This window comes from Larus michahellis, chromosome 7, assembly GCF_964199755.1.
Source record: "Larus michahellis chromosome 7, bLarMic1.1, whole genome shotgun sequence".
Taxonomy (NCBI): domain Eukaryota; kingdom Metazoa; phylum Chordata; class Aves; order Charadriiformes; family Laridae; genus Larus; species Larus michahellis.
This window is the reverse complement of record NC_133902.1, coordinates 39,712,386-39,732,957: the sequence shown is the minus strand read 5'-3', so window position 1 is coordinate 39,732,957 and position 20,572 is coordinate 39,712,386. Positions and strand designations below refer to the sequence as shown.

Sequence of the window (20,572 nt, the reverse complement as noted above, 5' to 3'; positions counted from 1 at the left end):
TAAGTTTCACATACACAAGCACAGAAAGCCAAATAATTTTTACTTCACCAGGACCTTTGAGGATGAAATCAAACCTTATCTTCTGTGCATGCTATATGGCCCTAACAAGCATAAGACACATTCCTCCCGCACTCAGTTCTTTGATAGCTGGGAAAGCCTGAGAAAGCCTTCAGGAAATCCAAGGAAGAGAAACAAATTGTGGGCTTGAATACATATGTCAGAAAAAAAATATAGTTTCCTTCTCTTTAATTGACTATCTATATGGTCACACAGTCATAGCGTTCAGATGGTGCTTGTAACCAAAAGCCATTCCTCTCTCTCTTAGCAGTACAAAGATTGAAGAACCAGTTGTTCAAAGACAGCAGCACACAGAGGAAGTTTGACGATAGCATATGCAGCATAAGCCACATTAAAGCAAGATACAAAAATTAATTCCTGACTCAAATGATACACTGACACTGCCTTGGGCAGGATTTGAGAGTAAGCTATGAGTACCACCTTGTCTTGAACAAGTATGAGGTAAGAATGACCACCATAAGATCATGAATCTCCCCTGCTTAACTGGCCAAAGTCCAGATGTATGCAAAGCTGCCAGAGAGAGCATTTGCACTGAAAGATGAAACGAGCAAGTAGCCATTGGTTTAGATTCTTGGACCACCACAGAGATAAGATTGCTGTAATGGGCAGGTACGCATGCTGTGAGTGGACAGGAATGGAGGCTCTGGTGACATCCATGATCTGAGTTTAGCATGTTCTCATAGTGAAGGACTTCGAAGACATCACACAAGGAAGACTAGAAGATGCTGAAACCACACTGAATTGACTAGGTGGTTGGTATCAGGTAACAGGTGTATTCTCTCTTAAACTGTGGAGGAGTTGAGCCAAGGGAGGAAAAGACATAAGGAACACAGTAACTTTCCCAGTCAGGGGATCAAAAGAGCATCTGAGTGAAACCATGAAGAAAGCCCATACCTAAATCAGAAAGACTAGCACTGTCTGATAGTCCAATGCAAGGATACATTGGAATAAACCTCTGCCTTGAGAATTAATCATCCCTGGCTCTTTCCATTCATGAAGCAACAGCTATAAGAGAACCAGTGCATCAGCTGATGTATTCGTATTATGGCAGCATAAGCATACCACTGGACCTTCACAGGCCAAGCACTAGCACAGTGAGATCAGCTGTCCAGCAGCTTGAATTCAACATATGGCTCTCCTTCATGTACATTTAACTGACAGCTTTTCCATTATGACTGGATCCTCTGTTGTATGTATACTATGCATTTTCTAGTTTACCCATCACGAAGCGTGGACACATGTTCCTATCAGACAAGTCAGAAATATATAATAGGAACTTCTCTGTATGCAAATAATGGTGTTTTCCAAAGACTGGTGCTTACAAAAGCAGACGTGCTCATAAGGTGACATGCAATCAAAAAATTTGTTATGCAAACCAAATTTAAGACAGATATGCACCTATTCTGCTCTTTTATGTCCATGTGATAAGAAGGAAGACCCCTACATCAAAGAAGTTCAAAGGGAAAAAAATAACAAACAAAATCCAAACCCCAGAAGCCCCTGGATTTTGCTAACTGCACAGCAAAACCCGATCCAAAATATCAATTGCCCTACTGACAAAACCTTTTGAGAGGTAGGGTAGAAGGTAGAAACACAAAGATAGGTAGTATAGAGCAAAAGGTTCCCAAGAATTCTTTTAAGTACCTTCCCCCCAAAATACTTGAACAGCTCCTCAGTCCCCAGGGATGAAATTCATCTAATGATTGTATCTATGAAGAATGGTGAAATTCTTGCAGAGCATCTCTTAATAAGCTTTTCACACTTTGGGGATCACAGGTGGCTTTGAGTTTATGAGATGGTAGTTTCTGTCATTTCACTACTAAAACTGTATGTGTAAAGATAATCCGGGACCTTGTAGATAGGCAGTGTTGTGTAAAACACGGCACTAGATTTCTAGAAGAGAAGTACCTTAAGAAACGTGCAATTACTTCAATTTTCTCATTTGGTTTGTCAGGTAAAAAGAGGAAATGCGTGGACCTGCAGGGTAATCAGTGGTGATAAAGTCTTAATCAACAACAACAACAAAAAAACCAGACAAAAAATCTCAGCAAATACAACTTTCACGAATTATGAGATCATCCACCAGTGCAGTGATGAAATTTGCTACTATCCAGGTTTGCACAAAGATTAACAAGAGTGAAGGTGATCTTAAACATTTAAATAATTCAGATTAAAATTGTGAAATCTTTAAAATAATTCAGTTGGAAGATGCCCAGTTGATGATAACTATTTGAGTTCATTTTCATCTTGAGAGTGTCTTATGACAGACAGCACTGAGATCATGATCATCATTGTGTTATCCCTAAGTAAAGCGCAAACAATCTCCAACAAAATAGGCCAAATTCTTTCTCAGAGGCAGAGGTTCTTAACTGGTAGGAAATTGGTTTGAACTTGTGAAACAGTGAAATATAGCTGTTAAAATCAAGTGAAGATTTCTGCCGATACTTTACTCCAAATATGATGATTTATACACATGTATACACATGTATGCACAAGAAAACATTTTTTTCTCCTTTTTAAACCTAACATCTACCATCTAAAAATCAAACCTTGTGGAATCCTTTTTCATCACAAACAATTTAGGACAAGTTATAAAGTTGAAGGGACTGGCACTTGAACAGCAAAACAGGGATTTCATCTGAATTTCTACTATCTCAAAATTCCCCAAAGCCTGAAAATTCAATGTACTATTTTCTTACTCAGTAAACACGACGCTTGGGAGCAATTTGTTTTCCTAAAATAAAAAGAGAAATTTAAAAAAATAATCACCGAGAAATAATTTATCAGCAATCACTGATTTTTTCAGGGTGTAGTATACATGTAATGTAAACATCTTGTAGCAGTATAGTACACGGTCTGCTTGTGTGTTTACAGTCCCTGATGAAAAGCAGGGACTATTTTGTTTCTGCAATGACATGTGAAAGCAGCGCCTTCACTCCTATTGTCCCTTCCTGCATGCAACCTGAGAGCTTCTGTAAGGCAGCAGGGGTCTCAGTGTGACAAAAACGCTGGGGCCAGTCCCTTTGTTCCGATCACATAGTAACAAAAATGCTGTAATAATGGCTTCCTGTTCTCCCTGGTACTGCAAAACAGGTGATGAAAACTGTCTTTCTCTAAGTTAGAGGAGACACTTCTACAAGTCATAACACGGCAGAAAGTCAGTGGGTTTGGAGGAAATTGGTATAGGGCTTAAATTAGAAGCTACATCTGCTGGAAATGTTCCTCTCACAAAGGCAATGGAAGTACCCGACCTGTGGGCCAGCAGACAGAATGCAAACACTCCCTGCCCAGTGCAGAGGACTAGGACTGATCCTCAGTGGAGGCTTTGGGCTCTTTGCCGCAGTTGCTTAGTCTGAGGTTTGGAGGTGCCCATTAAGGAAGAAAACTGATGATGCAGTACAGGAAAAATATTCCCACACAAGATAACCTGTCTCACCTGAGTGTATCCATGGAGTTGGATAGAAGAGAGTTGTCATGTCTGGATATATAAGGATTCAAAGTTCTTTATGTTGAAGGGATAAAGTACATTCTCACTAAACATTCTCACAGCAGTAATGTAGAGCTTTTATTCAAAGATAATAAAGAAAATTTATCACATTTTTCCAATGTTTAGTTCAGGTAGTAAAACATATCTGACAATGCAACCTAGCAGATAAGGACAGAATGGGGGAGGGAGAAAGGAAAAGGAGGAAGAGAGAGAGAGAACGAGAGATTGCGACAACTCTTTTACTTGCCAATACATACTTTAAGACGACACCTCAAAAGTACATATGTTCTCATTGAGTAGCTTGGAACGGGTACAATGGGAAGAAGCACGCTGCATATGCTTGACGATCAGCTATGAACTGGCTTTAGGGAGAACAGAGGATGAGAAATATTTCTGGGAGAGAAAGTGCAATGTACTTGACGTGATCCAAATAATGATTCTAGGAAGGAACCATGGTGAATCTAAAAATGTAGATTCAGTCAAGTTATTCAAATCTTCTCATTTTCAATTAATTACTCCTCTCTGTTTTATCTTAATGGACTTCCTGTGAGAAACTCTTATATTAAATAAGAATAATCGATAACCCAACTTGTGTCTTTTGCCTCTTGTTATCACTGGGCGCATCTGAGAAGAGTCTGGCTTTGTCTGTCTATCCTCCAACGAAAATTAGAGGTATTTTATGGATTTTGCCTAGTAAAAGAACTAGAATATCGCCACCTTTGCTACAGTTTGCTTTTATGCCATGTACGTGTACATAACTTAATCTTAGCTACGTGACCTATAATTATTTAAGCCCATAATCAAATCACATTTAGAAAAATATTTAGAAACATTAGAAACAAAGGAAAACACCTCACTGAAAGCTTAGTCTAGAAAATGAATGCTTAACCTTAATTCAGGATCACTACAAAGTAGCAAATAGAAAGTATGTAAAAGTAAATTATGATAGTGAGACTAGAATGTTATTTAAATCAATAAAAAAAACGCAGAAGGTTGTTTCATGAAAGAAATGAATGCATTTTGTCAGTGTTAGAACTTATGTTAGAAGTACCTCACGTGTGAAACAATTGAAAAAATTTGAGTATTTATGACAAGATTTATGACAAGGTTTTCCATTTTTGAGGAAAATGGAGACTGTATTGGGAATATAGGGTGAAGATTATTAGAAAAATATCATTTAAAGCAGCAATTGTAAAGAAAAATTTGGATTTAACTGAGAGTATGCAAAGAGAAGACAGGCAGATGGAAAGAATCAGAGAGACCTGACAATGAGGTACAACTAAATCTTAATCTTAACAGTAATGAACAAATAAAGCTGAAGCAAGAGACAAAAGATCTCAGATGAAAAGAAAATCACTACCTTAACAATTGCAGTCTCTTCTACTTTTCCTTAATTAGAAGTGTGGAGAAGTGTGGCTGACTGAAGAACGCTTCTGATAGAGAATTCTATCCTCAAAGAAAGCAAAATACTTTCTCAAACAATGCACAAGCTGTTTTTATAACACTTTGTACTGGAAAAATTTCATACTATTGGGTGGTGAGTTTATATCTTGGAATGCTAGAACTGTTAGCAGGGAGGTTTTGACTAGATGATCTCAGGAGGTCCCTTCTAACCTCAATGATTCCGCAGTTCTGTCCCAGCTTTCACAAAAAAATTTAACTTGATTAAAGTAGCAACAGAAGCATTTCTTAGTCGTATAACAGTCTTCAAAAAGCAAGCTACACTGTTGGATTTAACAAAATACTGAGCTTCCCAGAGGAGCTTTGATTCTGTTTCTCACCAGAAATCAAGTATACGACAAAAAACTTTTGAAGACAACACAGAAGAAAAGACATAATTAAACCAACTGTATGATGAAATACAATAATTATCTGCCAAGCAATAAATCATATGTCTGCATTTGTTTGAGAAGACCTGGTAAATATTGTAAATACACACAAGCATGAAAACAGAGTAATTATTTGATGTAGGAACGGTATCGTCAAATTTCACCAGATGCAGTTAAAAAAAATAATTTTGGTCTTCCTGTTGCATAAATGAAATGTTATTGACCTTTATGTGTTCTTGAACATTTTTAATTAAAATGTAAACTATATAATATATCTCATTCAAATTTCAATTAAAGTTGATCCTAAAAGGAAGGATTTTCTTCAAGATACAACAAACACAAATCTGGACACAAAATCATATCAGTTTCAATTATGTAAGAAACTCCTTCAAAAGTTCTCTTCTAATTGTAGAATTATAGTCTAAGAAAAATCTCAAAATACAAGATATTTCCTATTTTCCTTAAAATTCAAAGGTAATGAATAAGATCACGGTCCTCAAAAAATCCTTCAAAGTGCACAATCTTTTGATCAACAAAACATATTCCTCTATATTTAAGAGAAAGTTGCAGAAGATAGTGAATACACTTTCTTGAGAGTGAATACATAATTTTTAACTGTGAGGTAAGATGCTAAATTTACAGTAAATGCTGTTTATGTTGATACATCATTTACACTGAATCTATAAAAACCCCTGCACTAATGATACTCTCCTACAGTTGGTGCTTGCAAGGGTTGTAGTCTAAGAAGTGGATTTTTCTAAGGATCTGATAGCGAAAGCGAATTTTTTATATCACTGACATGTCTCCTGCAGGACATTTCTAAACCCCAAGAAAGATACTACAAAAATAATAGTGTTATTAGCATTTTATAAAAGGTTACAAAAAATAGTTTCCAACACAGTCCAAAGAAGGTTTAATTCCGATTCCAAGAAAGGATTATATATGTTATATGATGTCCTGTGTTATCTATATACACTTGGAGTGATTTACTTAATGTAACATACAAGGGTTTATAAACATGCAAAAATTTAAACTGCAGTTATATAAGTATTAGTAGCTGTGACTATTCATAGTGTTTTGGTGTGCTTAATGTATTACAAGTAACAGTCAAGCTTTCTATGATATATTTTTTAATGTATGTAGCTATAAAATAGAGTAACAGAGTAAAGCCCGGATCTTTCCAAAACAATTTAAAAGCCAGATTCATACTTTTAAAGAAAGCCATTTTTATCTCAGTTCAAAAAGCATCTAAAATTCTAAAAATAGCTGAGGTACCTTTCTCCTGCAAAAAGAACTCAGTTTTCAAGTTATTTGTTTAACATCAGAAATTTCAAAGGATTATTTCCAGAGATTTAAAGCAATTAAGAAGGGGGTATAGGGTGAATATATGTAATTTACTTTTGCTCCTACTGGGACTCTCAAATAAGATTGTCTCTCCTTCTAACCCTAAATACACAATGTAGTGATTAGTCATAATGTAATCATTAAGGGTAGAAAAGGGGGAAATACTGTACCCATAATACAGATAAGGGGAGGAACCAGTGGTCCACCCCATCCAAGCTGAAGAAAGGTTATCCTATATGAAATAGAAATATATAGCCTGTTATTAGTTGTGAATCTGTAATGACAGACACTTGATGTTATGTTTTATAACTCAGTCATATGAGAAATGTTTCTTCCCTGCTAATGAAGTTTGGAGTACTCTCGAAAATGCCTCATTATCACTTTCTGGGTAAGGGAATCTAAGGAATAGCCATTGAATTTTAGAGGATATTTAAGACATCAAATACTCTAATTGAGTTTTACAAGTTATGAAATTGGACTGGAAATTTGAAATACAGTAAATGTTTAAAGCCATCAGCCAGAAATATGCATAAGGCATGCAAAACTGAAAGTGCAAGTGGATTTCAGATTGTTTGCTGCCTTCTACTATTTCTCTAATAAATAAATCAAGCACGGCATGACATGCTTTATTTTGTGAAATTAGACACAAATGCATGCTTTATTGTCACTTAATTCTCTAACTCAGCAAAGCAATGTATACTCAGTATTCTACATTTACAAGTAGCATATCAATTCAGAACTAGCGCAAAAGCATTATATTGCAACTACTAAAAAGCTAAAGAAAAAGCAATGGGTATATTCAAATCTCAGGCTGCAGATATTTCTGCTCAGTACACACACTAATTGAGATGAGAATATAAACCCTAAGACAGAAGTTTAAATTAAATTAAAGCAATTCTTTACTTTGCCTTCCAGCGTCTGGGTGGAGTTGTTTTTGAGATTCACTACAGAAAGTATTAAAATTTCTCAGAATTCAGTATACTAGCAGATATTTTAAATGCCTTTAATAAGGCAGAATTCACTTCTGTGCTCAAGGCAAGCACAGGCTACGGACCGCTTGTACCCTGTTTCGGTGCAAGTGATTCATATATCTTACATTCAATTTGGGAAGAGAATTTGTCCCATTTATGAAAGAGCATAATTACAAAATTAAGTTGTAATGGCAGAGTAGAACTGTAGACTTGTAAAAATACAACTTAGAAAGTGAAGTGCGTTTCATATTTAGGGATAACAGAATACTTATTGGTATTAACTGACTATGTAAAACACTGTATTCCTCCAATTCACCAGAATGGTAAACTTATTTAAGATTGATTTAAAGTAGCTCAGAATTTAGCAGATTGTTTTACAAAATGATGGAGAGCTTTTTACATACAGGGACTTTTGTGGAATACATATGATCTCTTATATTTTCAGGGCAAAATTTCCACAGTTTTGAACATGGGATTAGCCATTAAAATTAGAAATACATGCTGAATAAAAACTCAGCTTGTTTTGTCACAGCTCAGCGTAGGTATAGACAATATGAGAAAGCAAAGAGGGTTGATTTATTTTTACTTTCTGTTTTTATGGATTTTTATGAAATGAACTCAGTTTCTGAGAAGACTGTAATTTGACTATAGTCTTACCATGAGCTGGTCAATTATTTGTTATTTGAATCTTTTTACTGTTCGTGAGTCATTCATACAGTAACGCTACTATCTGTCAGTGAGCTGTTGTGAATACTTTCCAAGTGCTTTGGAAAAACCATTTTCAGAAGTACACGTAACTATTAGTAAAGATAAGGCCTATACAGTTGGCCAGTCAAACTTGCTAAGCGACTGGAATCAGGTACTTCATTGATTATCAGTAATCTTGGAGGACAGAGCTGCAACCTTTTTTGCTTTTCCAGGCTTTTCTGTGATTCCTACACAGTAGGTTACTTGTGAATTATTCATGTTGTGTATCCGAAATTCTATCATATGATTGGGCTTCTGGCTTCATTTCATAGTTATTCAGTGAGAAATAAGGGAAAGCAGTAAATAGATTTCAAATAACAGGTACTTTTCTTTGAGCACGAAGATCCTAAATCTTTTAAGTGGGAAATATACTAAGGCAATCATATAAGGATACAGAAAAATGGAATAAACATTTGACAATCAGTTTTGTCATTATCTTTCTAGAAATGATCTGTTTTTTCCAACATCATCTAAAGAGCAGCATTTCTTGTCCCTGGGTAACTTCTGTACTGGTCTCCCAGTCCTCCTGCAGCTGACCAGAACATTATTAAAAAAGTAAAGCTGACAGTAATTTCCCGACATTTCTCTGCACAAAACCACATTTATCTGAATGTTCATGAACAGTAAGTACAAAGAAAGAGAAATAGAAAATGGCTAAATCAAATAATCCTTCCAAACTTGAAGGAAAAATCATACATTCTGTAGTACTTGACCAGCTTTTACCCTGCTGAATATCGATTCATGAATTTCAAATTATGAGAAAGCTGTTAAAAGCCAATTTGCTATCTAGTAATCATTGGTTAGGAATATATGTTTCTGATGCATTCCGAAGTAGAGATATGAGCCTGATTAATACAATTTAAGGAACAGAATTCTAAGGTTCGGTTTGACTTGATTAAGCTTAGATTTGTATCTAAAGGTTGTTCATACAGTATATTCCAGGCTATTCCAGTGGTTTATAATTGACTTGAAATTCATTAGTGCATTGTTTCCTCTTATGTTTCCATGAAGTAGCAAAAAGCATTGTCTTAAAACATATTTCAGTGACATGCATATAGAGTTAGTTTGTATTCAGTGGCTTTAAGGAACAGACGGTATAAACAAATGAAAAAATAAGTTAAAATGCTTTCTTGAGTGAGATGAATAGTAAGCAGGGCCTTTAAGGTACTCACAATAAGTAAGAAATAACCTTATATACATTGTATTGAATATTGAATACAGATTTGTTGAAATAAGAAAAGCATTTACCTTACAAAAAGAATAATTTCATAGCAAAATCAAATAACTTGATTTGTTTTTAATGTCAGCCAAACTCAGAAATAGATTTAAACCACTAGCAGGTATCTCTAGTACAATTCAGTGGGATTAGACCAAAGGTGGTTTATCAAATATGAAGAAAAATTAAGGATTTAAACTACTAACAGAAAATATCTTCATTAACTAATGCTAAATCAGATTCCTGTAAAAATGTTGTGATATGTTATCAGTAACAAATTAATAAAATCTTGTTACATTTTATTCATTGTATAGTATCTGTTAAGAGAGTTCATAGTTGGTAATTTCAAAGCTTTATATGGAAAACTCCTGAGATTGGCTAGAAAGTAAAGTAACCTTAATGAATGTAACTTCCATGAGATACTGCATATGGATTTAGGTGAACTGATGAAGCTTTTTGCTTATCTGTTAGTAAAAGATATGCAATAGATAAAAAGATAGTGCAGCCTTTCTGCATGGACTTGTCATTCCTTATTCTGCATGCATGGATTCTTTCTATGCATGCATATTTTCAGATTCTTTCATGTTGTCTTACCCTCATGCCTTCAAATCGTGACAAAGCTCTTAGAGGTCTCAAAGCTCTTAGTGTCCTAAGGGACTTAATGGCACCAAGTTCAGAGTAACCCAATGCATTTGCTGTTAAGCTAACCAAAGAGACCTATACGAAAACAGGAAAGTAAAAATTATTACATTGTACATACTACCTTACATACCATAGATGTGAGATATAAACTTCTTTAGAAGAATCTAATTTTGGACCACTTTCTTCAGGAATAGGAAGTCTTTTAAATAAAAAAAAAAAGTAATATGAAATAAGAGTAGGATAGGTAAATAAACAAACAAAAATATCACAACGTAACAATATCTGGAAACATAAACACTTCTGAATTTCATATTTTGCTAGTGATTTGAGGGCATTTAAAACCACAAAAAGCAAATTAAATTAATCTCTCTTTTTTACCAATTTAGGTATTGCTCTCACTTTTTCTTTGTTTTACAGTGCTGTTGGGATCAGTCATTATAGTTGATAATGCCAATTTGATTGCCCAAAACTGAAAGGGAAATGATTGAAGCCTGTTTTGAATTAACAGATGGGTCACAGAGCAACATTACTCCTCCAGAAATTAGTAGAAAGCATTAATTTTTCTATATTAGGTTACACTGACTAATCATTTTGCCTGTCTGCTGAATTTATGTGCTCTACAGGCTGACAGTAACCTGGATTATGCTGTTTCTTAAAGAACTAGTAAGAACAGTTCCATAGGTGGCAGAACTCCACAGGCCTTTATATATTGTATGTCCCTACATTGTCACAGTGAGGAATACTATATTCTCTACATTTACTGTGGCTCCTGTCAAAATAATACCTTCTCTTTTCTTCCCATTTCCCCTAAATGCTCCTTCATGACGCTGTTCTAATTCCTTAACTATTTACTGGGACAAAAATAGCATAACAGTCGCATGTACTGTTTCATTACAAAGAACAATGCATCAGGTAAAGAGAACTCTGGGACAGTGCTCTTTATGAACCATATTTAAAAACAAACATTATACGTGAGTTCTTTAGCTTTTAAAACTTAATAGCTTTTCTGTACTTGTCAATCCTGAGCTCTAGCAGCCCGCAAAACTAGGTTCTTCTGAATTCTGAATTTCTTTCTCCAGCACATCCATCATACTACTGAAAACGTTTAGCTTTCAAGCTGCCATAATCTACAGACAAATTAAAGAAAATATCCAGGTGTTTAAATCCAGGATTTAATTGTGAGCTTATTCAGACGCTTGAATATGTGTTATACCTTCCCACAAAGAAGTACTCAAATTTTCACATTCAGAAGATGGCTGTTTGGGATATTATGATTTAAACAAGCTCAAATACTAGTAAAAGTGAGTTTAGAAAATGGGAGTTGCTTCTGCTTGCAAGCTTCTTCAGGCTTTTTTGTGCCACTTAAGTACCCATTTTGAGAAGAATATAGGTACTAAAGAATGACATTTTTTTCCAAAGAAAGGATATTTTCTTTGTATGAGTACTGTGTTTGAACATGGTTATCTGTAGCTGTTTATGTAAAGTTAAATCCTAGATATATTTAATCCAAAATGTACACCAATCAAAAAGGTTGTAGGCACCAGTCACAAAAAAAAGCTTGAGAAAATGAACTGCTTTAATTAGCCCTTGTATGCTGGGAACACATTCAGAAACTGTTGGATTTTTAGCAATTCTTTGGGTCCATAACTGCTTCTGAAGTTCACTTTTTATCTATTCAGTGTCTGTTTCTAAGTTACTGAAATGCATCTTAAGTTACAAAATTAAGTTACAAAATGCATCTTGATTTTATAATTGAGCTTGTTTAATATTTCTTTTTCTTATAAGTTTTACCAGAAATTTCTGTCTAAAAGTGGAGCAGCTGATTGTGGTTTCATAAGTATGTAAAACATAGTATTTTAGTTTCACATAGAGAACTTCATAGACTGCAGAAACAGTACGCATTTCTGCATATGGGAGGTTTTCTGAATGGGGGATTGCTTAGGAGATTACTTCTTAAATTCTCCATAATTGTATCAATATCTTAAGAAATGGTCCCCATCATTTCACAGCACAGCACAGTAGAGTAATAACTATTAGATAACCTTTGCAGGAAAGATTATTGAGCCTGGTTTCAAACACAGCTGTGAAGACTGCAAGTTCAGTAATATTTATTGCACTTTAAGTAAGCCACACCACCCATGCTACAGATACATCTTGCATTCCTTGTGAAACCCTAATTCAGATAAAATAAATATAAAAGTAACACCTAGGAAATACACTACATACATCGACAATCAGGAAGTCCAGCCAGCACCAGGCATTAGTAAAGTATGTTTGATAGCCATAGGCCACCCACTTCAGCAGCATTTCCAGAATGAAGATGTAAGTGAAGACCTTATCAGCATATTCCAGCATGGTCTTGATAGTTTTACGCTGTTCAATATATATGTCTTCAAAAGCCTGTGAGTAAAAACATTCAAAGATATTTGTTATTCCATTTTGAAACTGTACATACTTCAGGTTGTAACCAAAAAAAAAAAGAGAGCAACAAAAAAAGGAAACAATCTTTCTTCACAAAAAGGCATAGGAACTATATTTTCCAGCTCACAGGACACAGAACCAGCTATTATACAGCAACCACTCCACTGGTTGTAGATTTTTATCTATTTGTGCTTGGACTGCCCTGACCCAAATGCAGGACCTTGCACTTGGCCTTGTTAATCTTCATGAGGTTTGCACAGGCCCACCTCTCAAGCCTCTCTGGGTCCCTCTGGACCCTTCCCTCCAGTGTGTCGACTGCTCCACACGGCTTGGTGTCATTGGGAAACTTGCTGAGGGTAAACTCAGTCCTGCTGTCCATGTCACCAACAAAGATGTTAAATAGCGTCAGTCCCAATCTGACCCCTGAGGAATGCCACTCGTCATTGGTCTCTACTTGGACATGGAGCCATTGACCACCAGCCATGGGTGCGACCATACAGCCAATTCCTTATTCACCAAGTGGTCCATCCATAAAACCCATATCTCTCTAATTTAGGGACAAGGATGTATCTAAATCCTGTTGGATGTGACTTTTAAGTCTCTTTAAGTCCCTTTTAATTCTTTTAAGTTGGACATCTCTTTTAAGTCCTGTTGCTTTTTGAAAATTTTAAGTAATAAATCATAAAACAAGTTCTTCCTTTCTTTTAAAAAAAATATTTAAATCAAATATTTGCATTACTGTATTTTTCACATTTTATGATACATAAAATTTCTGAGATCTTTGCAATGTTATTTACACTGTTTCTGTGTTTTCATTTTTAGACATTTGAAAATGTATATAGCTTCTGCTTTTCAGAAATTGTTCCTGTCCTCCAAGAAATTTTCCCCTTAATTACTTTTACATTTTATTGCTATTATTTATTATGGAGAATAATTGATTTTCTTGGATTGAAAGAACTGGAATGATAGGCTAGTTTGCAAAGATTTGGCTATTTATTGATATTAACATTCATTTTTACCCAACCTGCTTTTGAATCACTTTACTCAAATGATTGGTTTTTGTCTATCAGTCATCAAATTAACATCTTTGTGTCAGTAATTTTGGATACTTAGATCAGGCACTATGGTACCTGACATTCATATGTGATCACTAAAAACTTAATCACACAAAACTGGAAGAGTCAACACGTATCATTTTCGTTTTCTGGATGGGAGTATGCCAGAGGCTAAGCCAGCAGTGCTCCTGGCAGCTGGAAGTGTGCCTGCTCCGTGCCTAAATGTCCCTAGGGTGGGGGTTTGCAGGCAGCCTGCAGTGTGCTTGTGCCTGTCAGACTTCCTGGTGTCAATGACAGTGACGCTCATCTGGAGTGTGGCCTTGGGGTGAACATGGGTTACAGTCCAGGTCCAAAGAGACCTTTTCATTATCACAAAGGAAGTTGAAGGCAGAGCAGGGTCTCACACATCCAGAGGTGTGGGATAGTCCCTGGTCTCTGGTGCATTTTCACAAAATAAATATTCTGTGGATGACACACACCTTCACAAGCACGAGATGCTAACGCTGTGGGAACGTATCTCAAACTTCCTCTAAATACAATGATGGTAATTCACCTTTACCAGATCTCTTGCCAGTACTTTTCTCTCGTTTAAATCGTTGTCACTAAAGGTTTTCTCCACTTGGTAGCATGAACCAAAATTCAGTAGTATAGACTTGAGTCTTTTATTATTTCAGGGTTTTAATATCACAGGTTATCACAAGGAAGGTGTCACATGGTGGTGAGTAAAAGTTGCTTATTTGGTGGTTGTGTTGATACTAGACCAAACAAAAGCAGAACGATTCTTAAAGATTTAACTGAAACAAATGATAGGTATAATCATAAACCTCTAATCATTAACAGTATTTTAAAGTGTTGGGGGTGGTCTATAGAGTTTATAATACAACTTTGCAGCACAACTTTGTTTTATGATGTAGGAACTTAAGTAATTTACAAAGGGTAATTGCATCCACCAGGGTAGATGCTAGATATACTCTACACTATCTCAGGGCTAGTAGTTTCCCTAAGAAACTTCAGCTCAGTATGTATTCAGATTCACGTTTATTTAACAGTTCATCTTCAATTTCTTTATTTTTTGTCATTCTTTGTATTTGTGAAATAACATATTATTGGTATGTTTTGTTTCTTTAATTGTTATAGATCTATATTATGGTTGGCTTGTTTTTATTCTGCCCTCACATACTTGCTAACCTTAAAGCAAATTCATGTTTTTACGGATATCGCTTTAGTCTACATGAGTACGAGTCAATAGAAGTTGAATTAGAAGCATAAATAATAAATTCTTATTCTTAGAAAGGAATAATTACACAGTCTTAATCTTTCTTGCTGTTCTAGCACATAACATTTATAAGACTCTATAAGCCAGCTATGGCTCTTGTGAGGTGTTGTGAGCTCTTTATGCCATTACAGTTACTTCCAAACTTTTCTTTTTTCCATCAGTGACAGTTCTTTTGCTTGAGATATATCAGTAAACACCAGTGAAACTAGAGAGCAAACTCAAATCACAACGTATGTTCTCTTCTTCACATGTTGTCCCTCTCCCTGCTTCAGGCGTATCACTGTCACTTTCAGCAAAGGCGTTAAGCTCTCTCTAATCAATTATGTCTGCTCTTTTTTGACATATTGTTGAGAAGAGACATTTTCTACCATTCTTTCAAAGGCCTGACTAAAGTTTAGTCCTGTCATTTGAATTATGTATTCATTCAGGTGGAGAAAACTAAGTTAAAACAACGTTTGAAGAGCCAACTTTTAAGAAGTTTTCTGACAACATTGTGACACTCTGTTCATGTTTTACTTACCAGAGCTCCACTACTGAGGAGAATCATAAAGACAATGAAAGTCTCAAACCAGTTGTGTTCGACAATCCTGAAGCAGGTTTTTCTAAGGTTCCACCACTGCTTTCCTCTCCCTTCTTCTATACTTACTTGACAGCACTTGAACCTTCGTACACAGCCTTTGAAACAGTGTATATATTGAGAGGAGGGAAAAAAAGAGATGATGTTGAATTGCATTAATTTGGGTTATTCATTCTGTTAATGATACAATGCTACCTTTCTAGAAGCTGTGCTATTTTATAAAAACCCAATAAATTTTCACCTAGATGACCACCTTTTTCTCCAAAGCAAAAAAAATTAACACTGGGAATACTGAAATTTACAATTAAATCAAGAAGTGAGAAGAAAGTATTTCTCATATATCAAGAACTAAGTGCTCAATACAGCACATGCAAAAAGATAGAAGTCCATGGAACAAGAAGCCAAATTGCAAAATACAAAGTAGGACTAAAAATATAAATAGTCATCCAAATGTACAGTAGGTTTATGTAGTAAGATATGTATAAGTGTTATTAAATTGTACTTTCTTTTGTTTGGGATACTAAATCCAGACAATGTTACATTTAATGTATGAAAAAACGCTAAGCCTCCTATCTGAATTCTGAGCTTTTCAGCACCCGCTAACATCTCTAACTTGTGCCCTTAATTTACTTAAGTTTTATGATTTAGCTGCTGACTTGATTTTTTTTCTTCTTTCATTTAGGTAGAAAAATACAAGTAATCAATAATGGTATCTTCTTTGCCAAATCCAAGTGTGTTACAGTACTACTTCTTACTAGTTCAGTGTAAATTTCTAAAGAAATGTCTGTTATCATGCCCAGAAATAACCAACCCTAGCACTGACCGTGGTGTTTATTTTCCAAACTCTAAATGTAGCTTTTGCTTACAGATAACATAAAGGGCATTTGTATCCTTACATTACTGTTTTAAACCTATTCCTTTCGCCACCTCCTTTACATGCACACATCCATAATGTTTCTTGGAAGGAAATGCCTTTGCAAATAAAGTTTATGATCAGATTCTTGTTTTATTGAGTTTTGTAAAAGGGCCAATAAAAGGAAGCATGAAAGATGAATGAGTCCACCCGGTGAGACTGTTCTTGCCCCAGGTGGCACAAAGGCTCTTCCTTCTCTTTTTGCCAATTTGTAAAAGGTTCATTTAGCGTTTTGCACAAAACCATCAAAGTGCAGTTTTTATTTACCACTCATCATCTATTTAAATGATGTATACTTTATAAAGCACTTTGGTAGATATCTGTGAAGAGTGGTATAAATATGGTGTGTTATTTTATTACCTAGAGGACTAACTAAACTCAGAAAGTACAGTTATTCATACTAAAATAAAACTTTCAGCGATAATGATATATTTCTGATAAAATGTTTTCTTAATTGCTTATCTGATACATAGTATAATTGTGGTATCAGTATCCATATGGTAAATTATGGTCTAAAAGTACTACCACTAATAATCATGATTTAAACATTAACAAAAGAGTAATTCAATACACGAATATTGATACTTAGTTTGAATAGATAACTATTTCATATTGCATGAATAAGTATTATTAGTATGTTTGTTCCAAACACCTTCTGTGAAGCAGGCCTCTGGCTCCTGGGCTTCTTCGGGTTCAGCTTCTGGTTGTTCTTCTGCAGGAAGTCCGATATCAACTGTGCTACCTTCGGATGAACTAGACGAATTTAACTTCTGTAAAGTTGGGGGGGGAACAAAAAAGCATCACAAATGCACAGCAAATATTTTTAAGGCAAATATTATTTGTTTTCAGAATAAGTAAATAATTCTGTCATATTTTTGAGTGTTCTAGTATTAAACATCAGTAAATTGCTGTTAAACATATGTGAAATTTGTACAATCTTTTGTTTTCCTTCTGCATTGTATGGAGACATTATCTAAAAGGTGTATCAGTGATGGATAAGGCTTCAAACAAAATTATGCTTTAAACTGAAAAATCAGAATGAAGATGCTAAGCCTGCAAAGATTTATGACCACAACCAACCATAAGTAGCAATGATTTCTTGACCTACATCGAAATAATGAAGTTCAAGTTTATGCAGGAATCTGTAGCATCTACTGAAAAGCAGGTAAGAGTCTAAATATAACTATTTAAATGAGGTGGGAGCTAAGGGGAACAAGGGAAAAAAGCACTGAGAACGCTATATTTTAGAGGTCAGCAAATCCAGATTAAAATTGCTGAAACTCTAGCTCAGAGTGAAGCAGAAGCTGCATACAATACGGCTGAGGTAGATTAATGATGGCTCATAAAACATCAGACTGTGTTTTTTAACCTAATGAAATTTGGTTCATTGTTCATGGTTAATGGTTGAAAGATCATAGGTTCATGACAAAACCTAACATCATGAGTGTAAAGAGAGGGGAGTGGAAGGTGGAAACCAAATTTTAAAAAACTGAATGCACTTTAGCTAATTCTATCCTAAAAATTCTGAAACCACAGTAACATGCAGACGGGACCTGATTGCAATTAGCTGGTTGGTGTCATGGCTAAAGATTGGGTAAAAACTGTGAAGAAAACATATTTAAGGAGGTAGAGGTAAACAAAATAACGGAGCAAATGCAAGATAGGTTCATCAATGCTAGGTTGCAGCAGGCTTTCTGCTATTGAGGACAAAAAAAAAAAAATCCCCAAACCCTAACAACAAAACTCTTATTAAAGCAGTAGCCAGTCCATTTTTTCAGCAACAGTTCTAGAACTCATTGACATTGAGTTGCATGATGCTTAATAATATTTGTAATATTTTAAGTAGCCAGTTTTTAGTTAATTTCATCTTGTGGTGACTATAGAGATTGGAAGAAAAATGTTTCAACTTTATCAGGAAAATGGGTTGATGTATCCAGTTTCAGGCTCTGTCATTATTTGCCACAAGAATCAATTCATAGAGGTTTTTTTCCAAATTACATTACAGAGTTGCCTCTCTGATATTTTTACAAAAATATCATATACTTCTAGTAATCCAATTTTCACAAATCATCCTTTGCAGTATGATTTACCAATTTTCAAAATAATTTTTAAAATACCTTTCTGAACTTTTCCAAAGCTTTTTCATTTTTGGAAAAAAATCCCTTTTCATTTTATTGCTCTCTTTTCTTCTAAAAAGCAGATTTTCTGTAATTACTGGCAGCTACTTTTTGCACACTAAAACAAAGCTCTTTGAAATTAACAGTGTAATTTGTAATTTTAAGATATTTAATTTGTTACTTTGTACTGAACTGAAAAACAAAACAAAGGAAAATAAAGCAAACAAGCAAACAAAACCCCCATGGAAACCTCCCACTTTTAAAGCTGACCCTATCAGCAAAAAAAGATCGTGGCCAGCAATGTAAAACTCTAGGAATGGTGCTGAAAAACTCAATTTGGTCTGAAGCCAGCTGGAACACGCCTCTTAGTGCCCTCTGGCCTGAGAAGTAGAGAATACATACAGTCTTTTGTAAGTGGGATCTCGTACAAAAATGCAGCTAATTCAAAGGCTCTGCTGTTCTGGTGTTTATCATTTCTTTTCTACAGTCCCATTATCCTAACAGTCCATATAAGATAAGGAGTTGGACTCAAATCCAAAACAGCACTGCTGGATGGATTTTCCATGGAAAACTATATAACAGAGCTGCTTTTTCATAAGCTTCTGGAGGAAGTCAGAAATGTCATAGTACTTTCTCAACGTGACAAAAGGTAACCCTGCTCCTACAGGTAGTAGTACATTTACAGAAAGCTTTCCTAAACTGAATCTATGCCTCGTTGATCAGTCATAAACCAGCTTGTGTCACTCCACTTGACTGCCTGCTGTATGATGGGTTGGAAGACTGGACTGGCCAGCATTAAGGTAGTTGTGGGGAGAGTAGATGAGCAGTGGTTGCTTTTCTCCAATGGATCTTTGTTTAAATGTTGTTTTAATTATAAATTCTTCCTCCTCGGGCAAGTTCATCACGTGCTCAAATACATTCTTAAAACCTCTATTTGTGGCACCAGTTCAGAAGCTTGAGTCAAAGGCAAATTATAAGACATCTTGGCTAATATTAAATATTAACACTTCAGATATTAATTGGGAAATGGGAACAACACTGTCTCTGAAATAGCTTGCCATAGGGAGAGGCGGTTTTGTACGGGTCTCCTTTCTCAGGGGAGGATCCAAAGACTGCACTTAGCTTAACGCTGGATTTTTGTGGAGAGCACTAGAGGGATTATACACAATCAAGTGATGGCACTACAGAATTCAGCTCGCCTAAAATTAGGTGTCTTAAATACTGTTAGCAATACAAGAGTGGCAGGGGAAGATAAGCTATCCCACAAAGAAACTCGATTGCTACCAGAATGGAAACTAGCTATTTTAAGGTTGAGGTTCCTCAAGTCAGAAAATTAATTTCGTTAAAGTGTCTAGAAAGATAATTTTCTGATTTGACTAAAATGGCAACAAACTAAGTCACCGAGGGTGCAGTTGTTTTTCAAATTACGTTATCAAATAGATTTAAATTATTTTTTAAAAGTAGCCACAGACAGTAGCCTTAGTTTATTTTTAAAAAATACAGGTCTCAACAAGGCTTTATATCTATAGTCTGCTTTGGCATTCCCTTAGATATTTTTGTCTGTTGATACTATTTTTCAGTTTTAACAACTAAATGAATCTGAAGTATATGAAAGAGTCCATGGTTAAAACTTCTTTTTATGGGAATCCAGGTCTAGAAGTGCTGACAATTTTAAAATCTAAAAGAATTCCAGTGTCTACAGGAAATACATAAACTATCTCCATGTTTTGTTTTATACCTGCTCACAAAAAAATCCCACAGAGGGGGATTTTTTTGAGTGGCAGAGATATGTATAACATGCCTCATGGGACCCTTGTTACAGGAGGCAAACAGAAGTTTCTGGTGGAATAAGGATGGAGCTAAAGCACTGCTCTGCTCTACCAGTTATTGCAACTACCA

At 35.3% G+C, this 20,572-nt stretch overlaps 1 protein-coding gene across 1 annotated transcript in view; it reads right to left on the bottom strand.

Moving 5' to 3' along the window:
- The window catches only part of LOC141745991 (sodium channel protein type 1 subunit alpha), a 102,803-nt gene that overhangs the window by 18,255 nt on the left and 63,976 nt on the right, over positions 1-20,572 (bottom strand). The window contains exons 19-22 of the mRNA XM_074593586.1: positions 17,209-17,326; positions 15,587-15,741; positions 12,541-12,714; positions 10,267-10,389 (exon numbers count right to left, since the gene is read on the bottom strand). Coding sequence (XP_074449687.1) covers positions 10,267-10,389; positions 12,541-12,714; positions 15,587-15,741; positions 17,209-17,326 — 570 coding nt within the window. The remainder of the gene's footprint in view (positions 1-10,266; positions 10,390-12,540; positions 12,715-15,586; positions 15,742-17,208; positions 17,327-20,572) is intronic.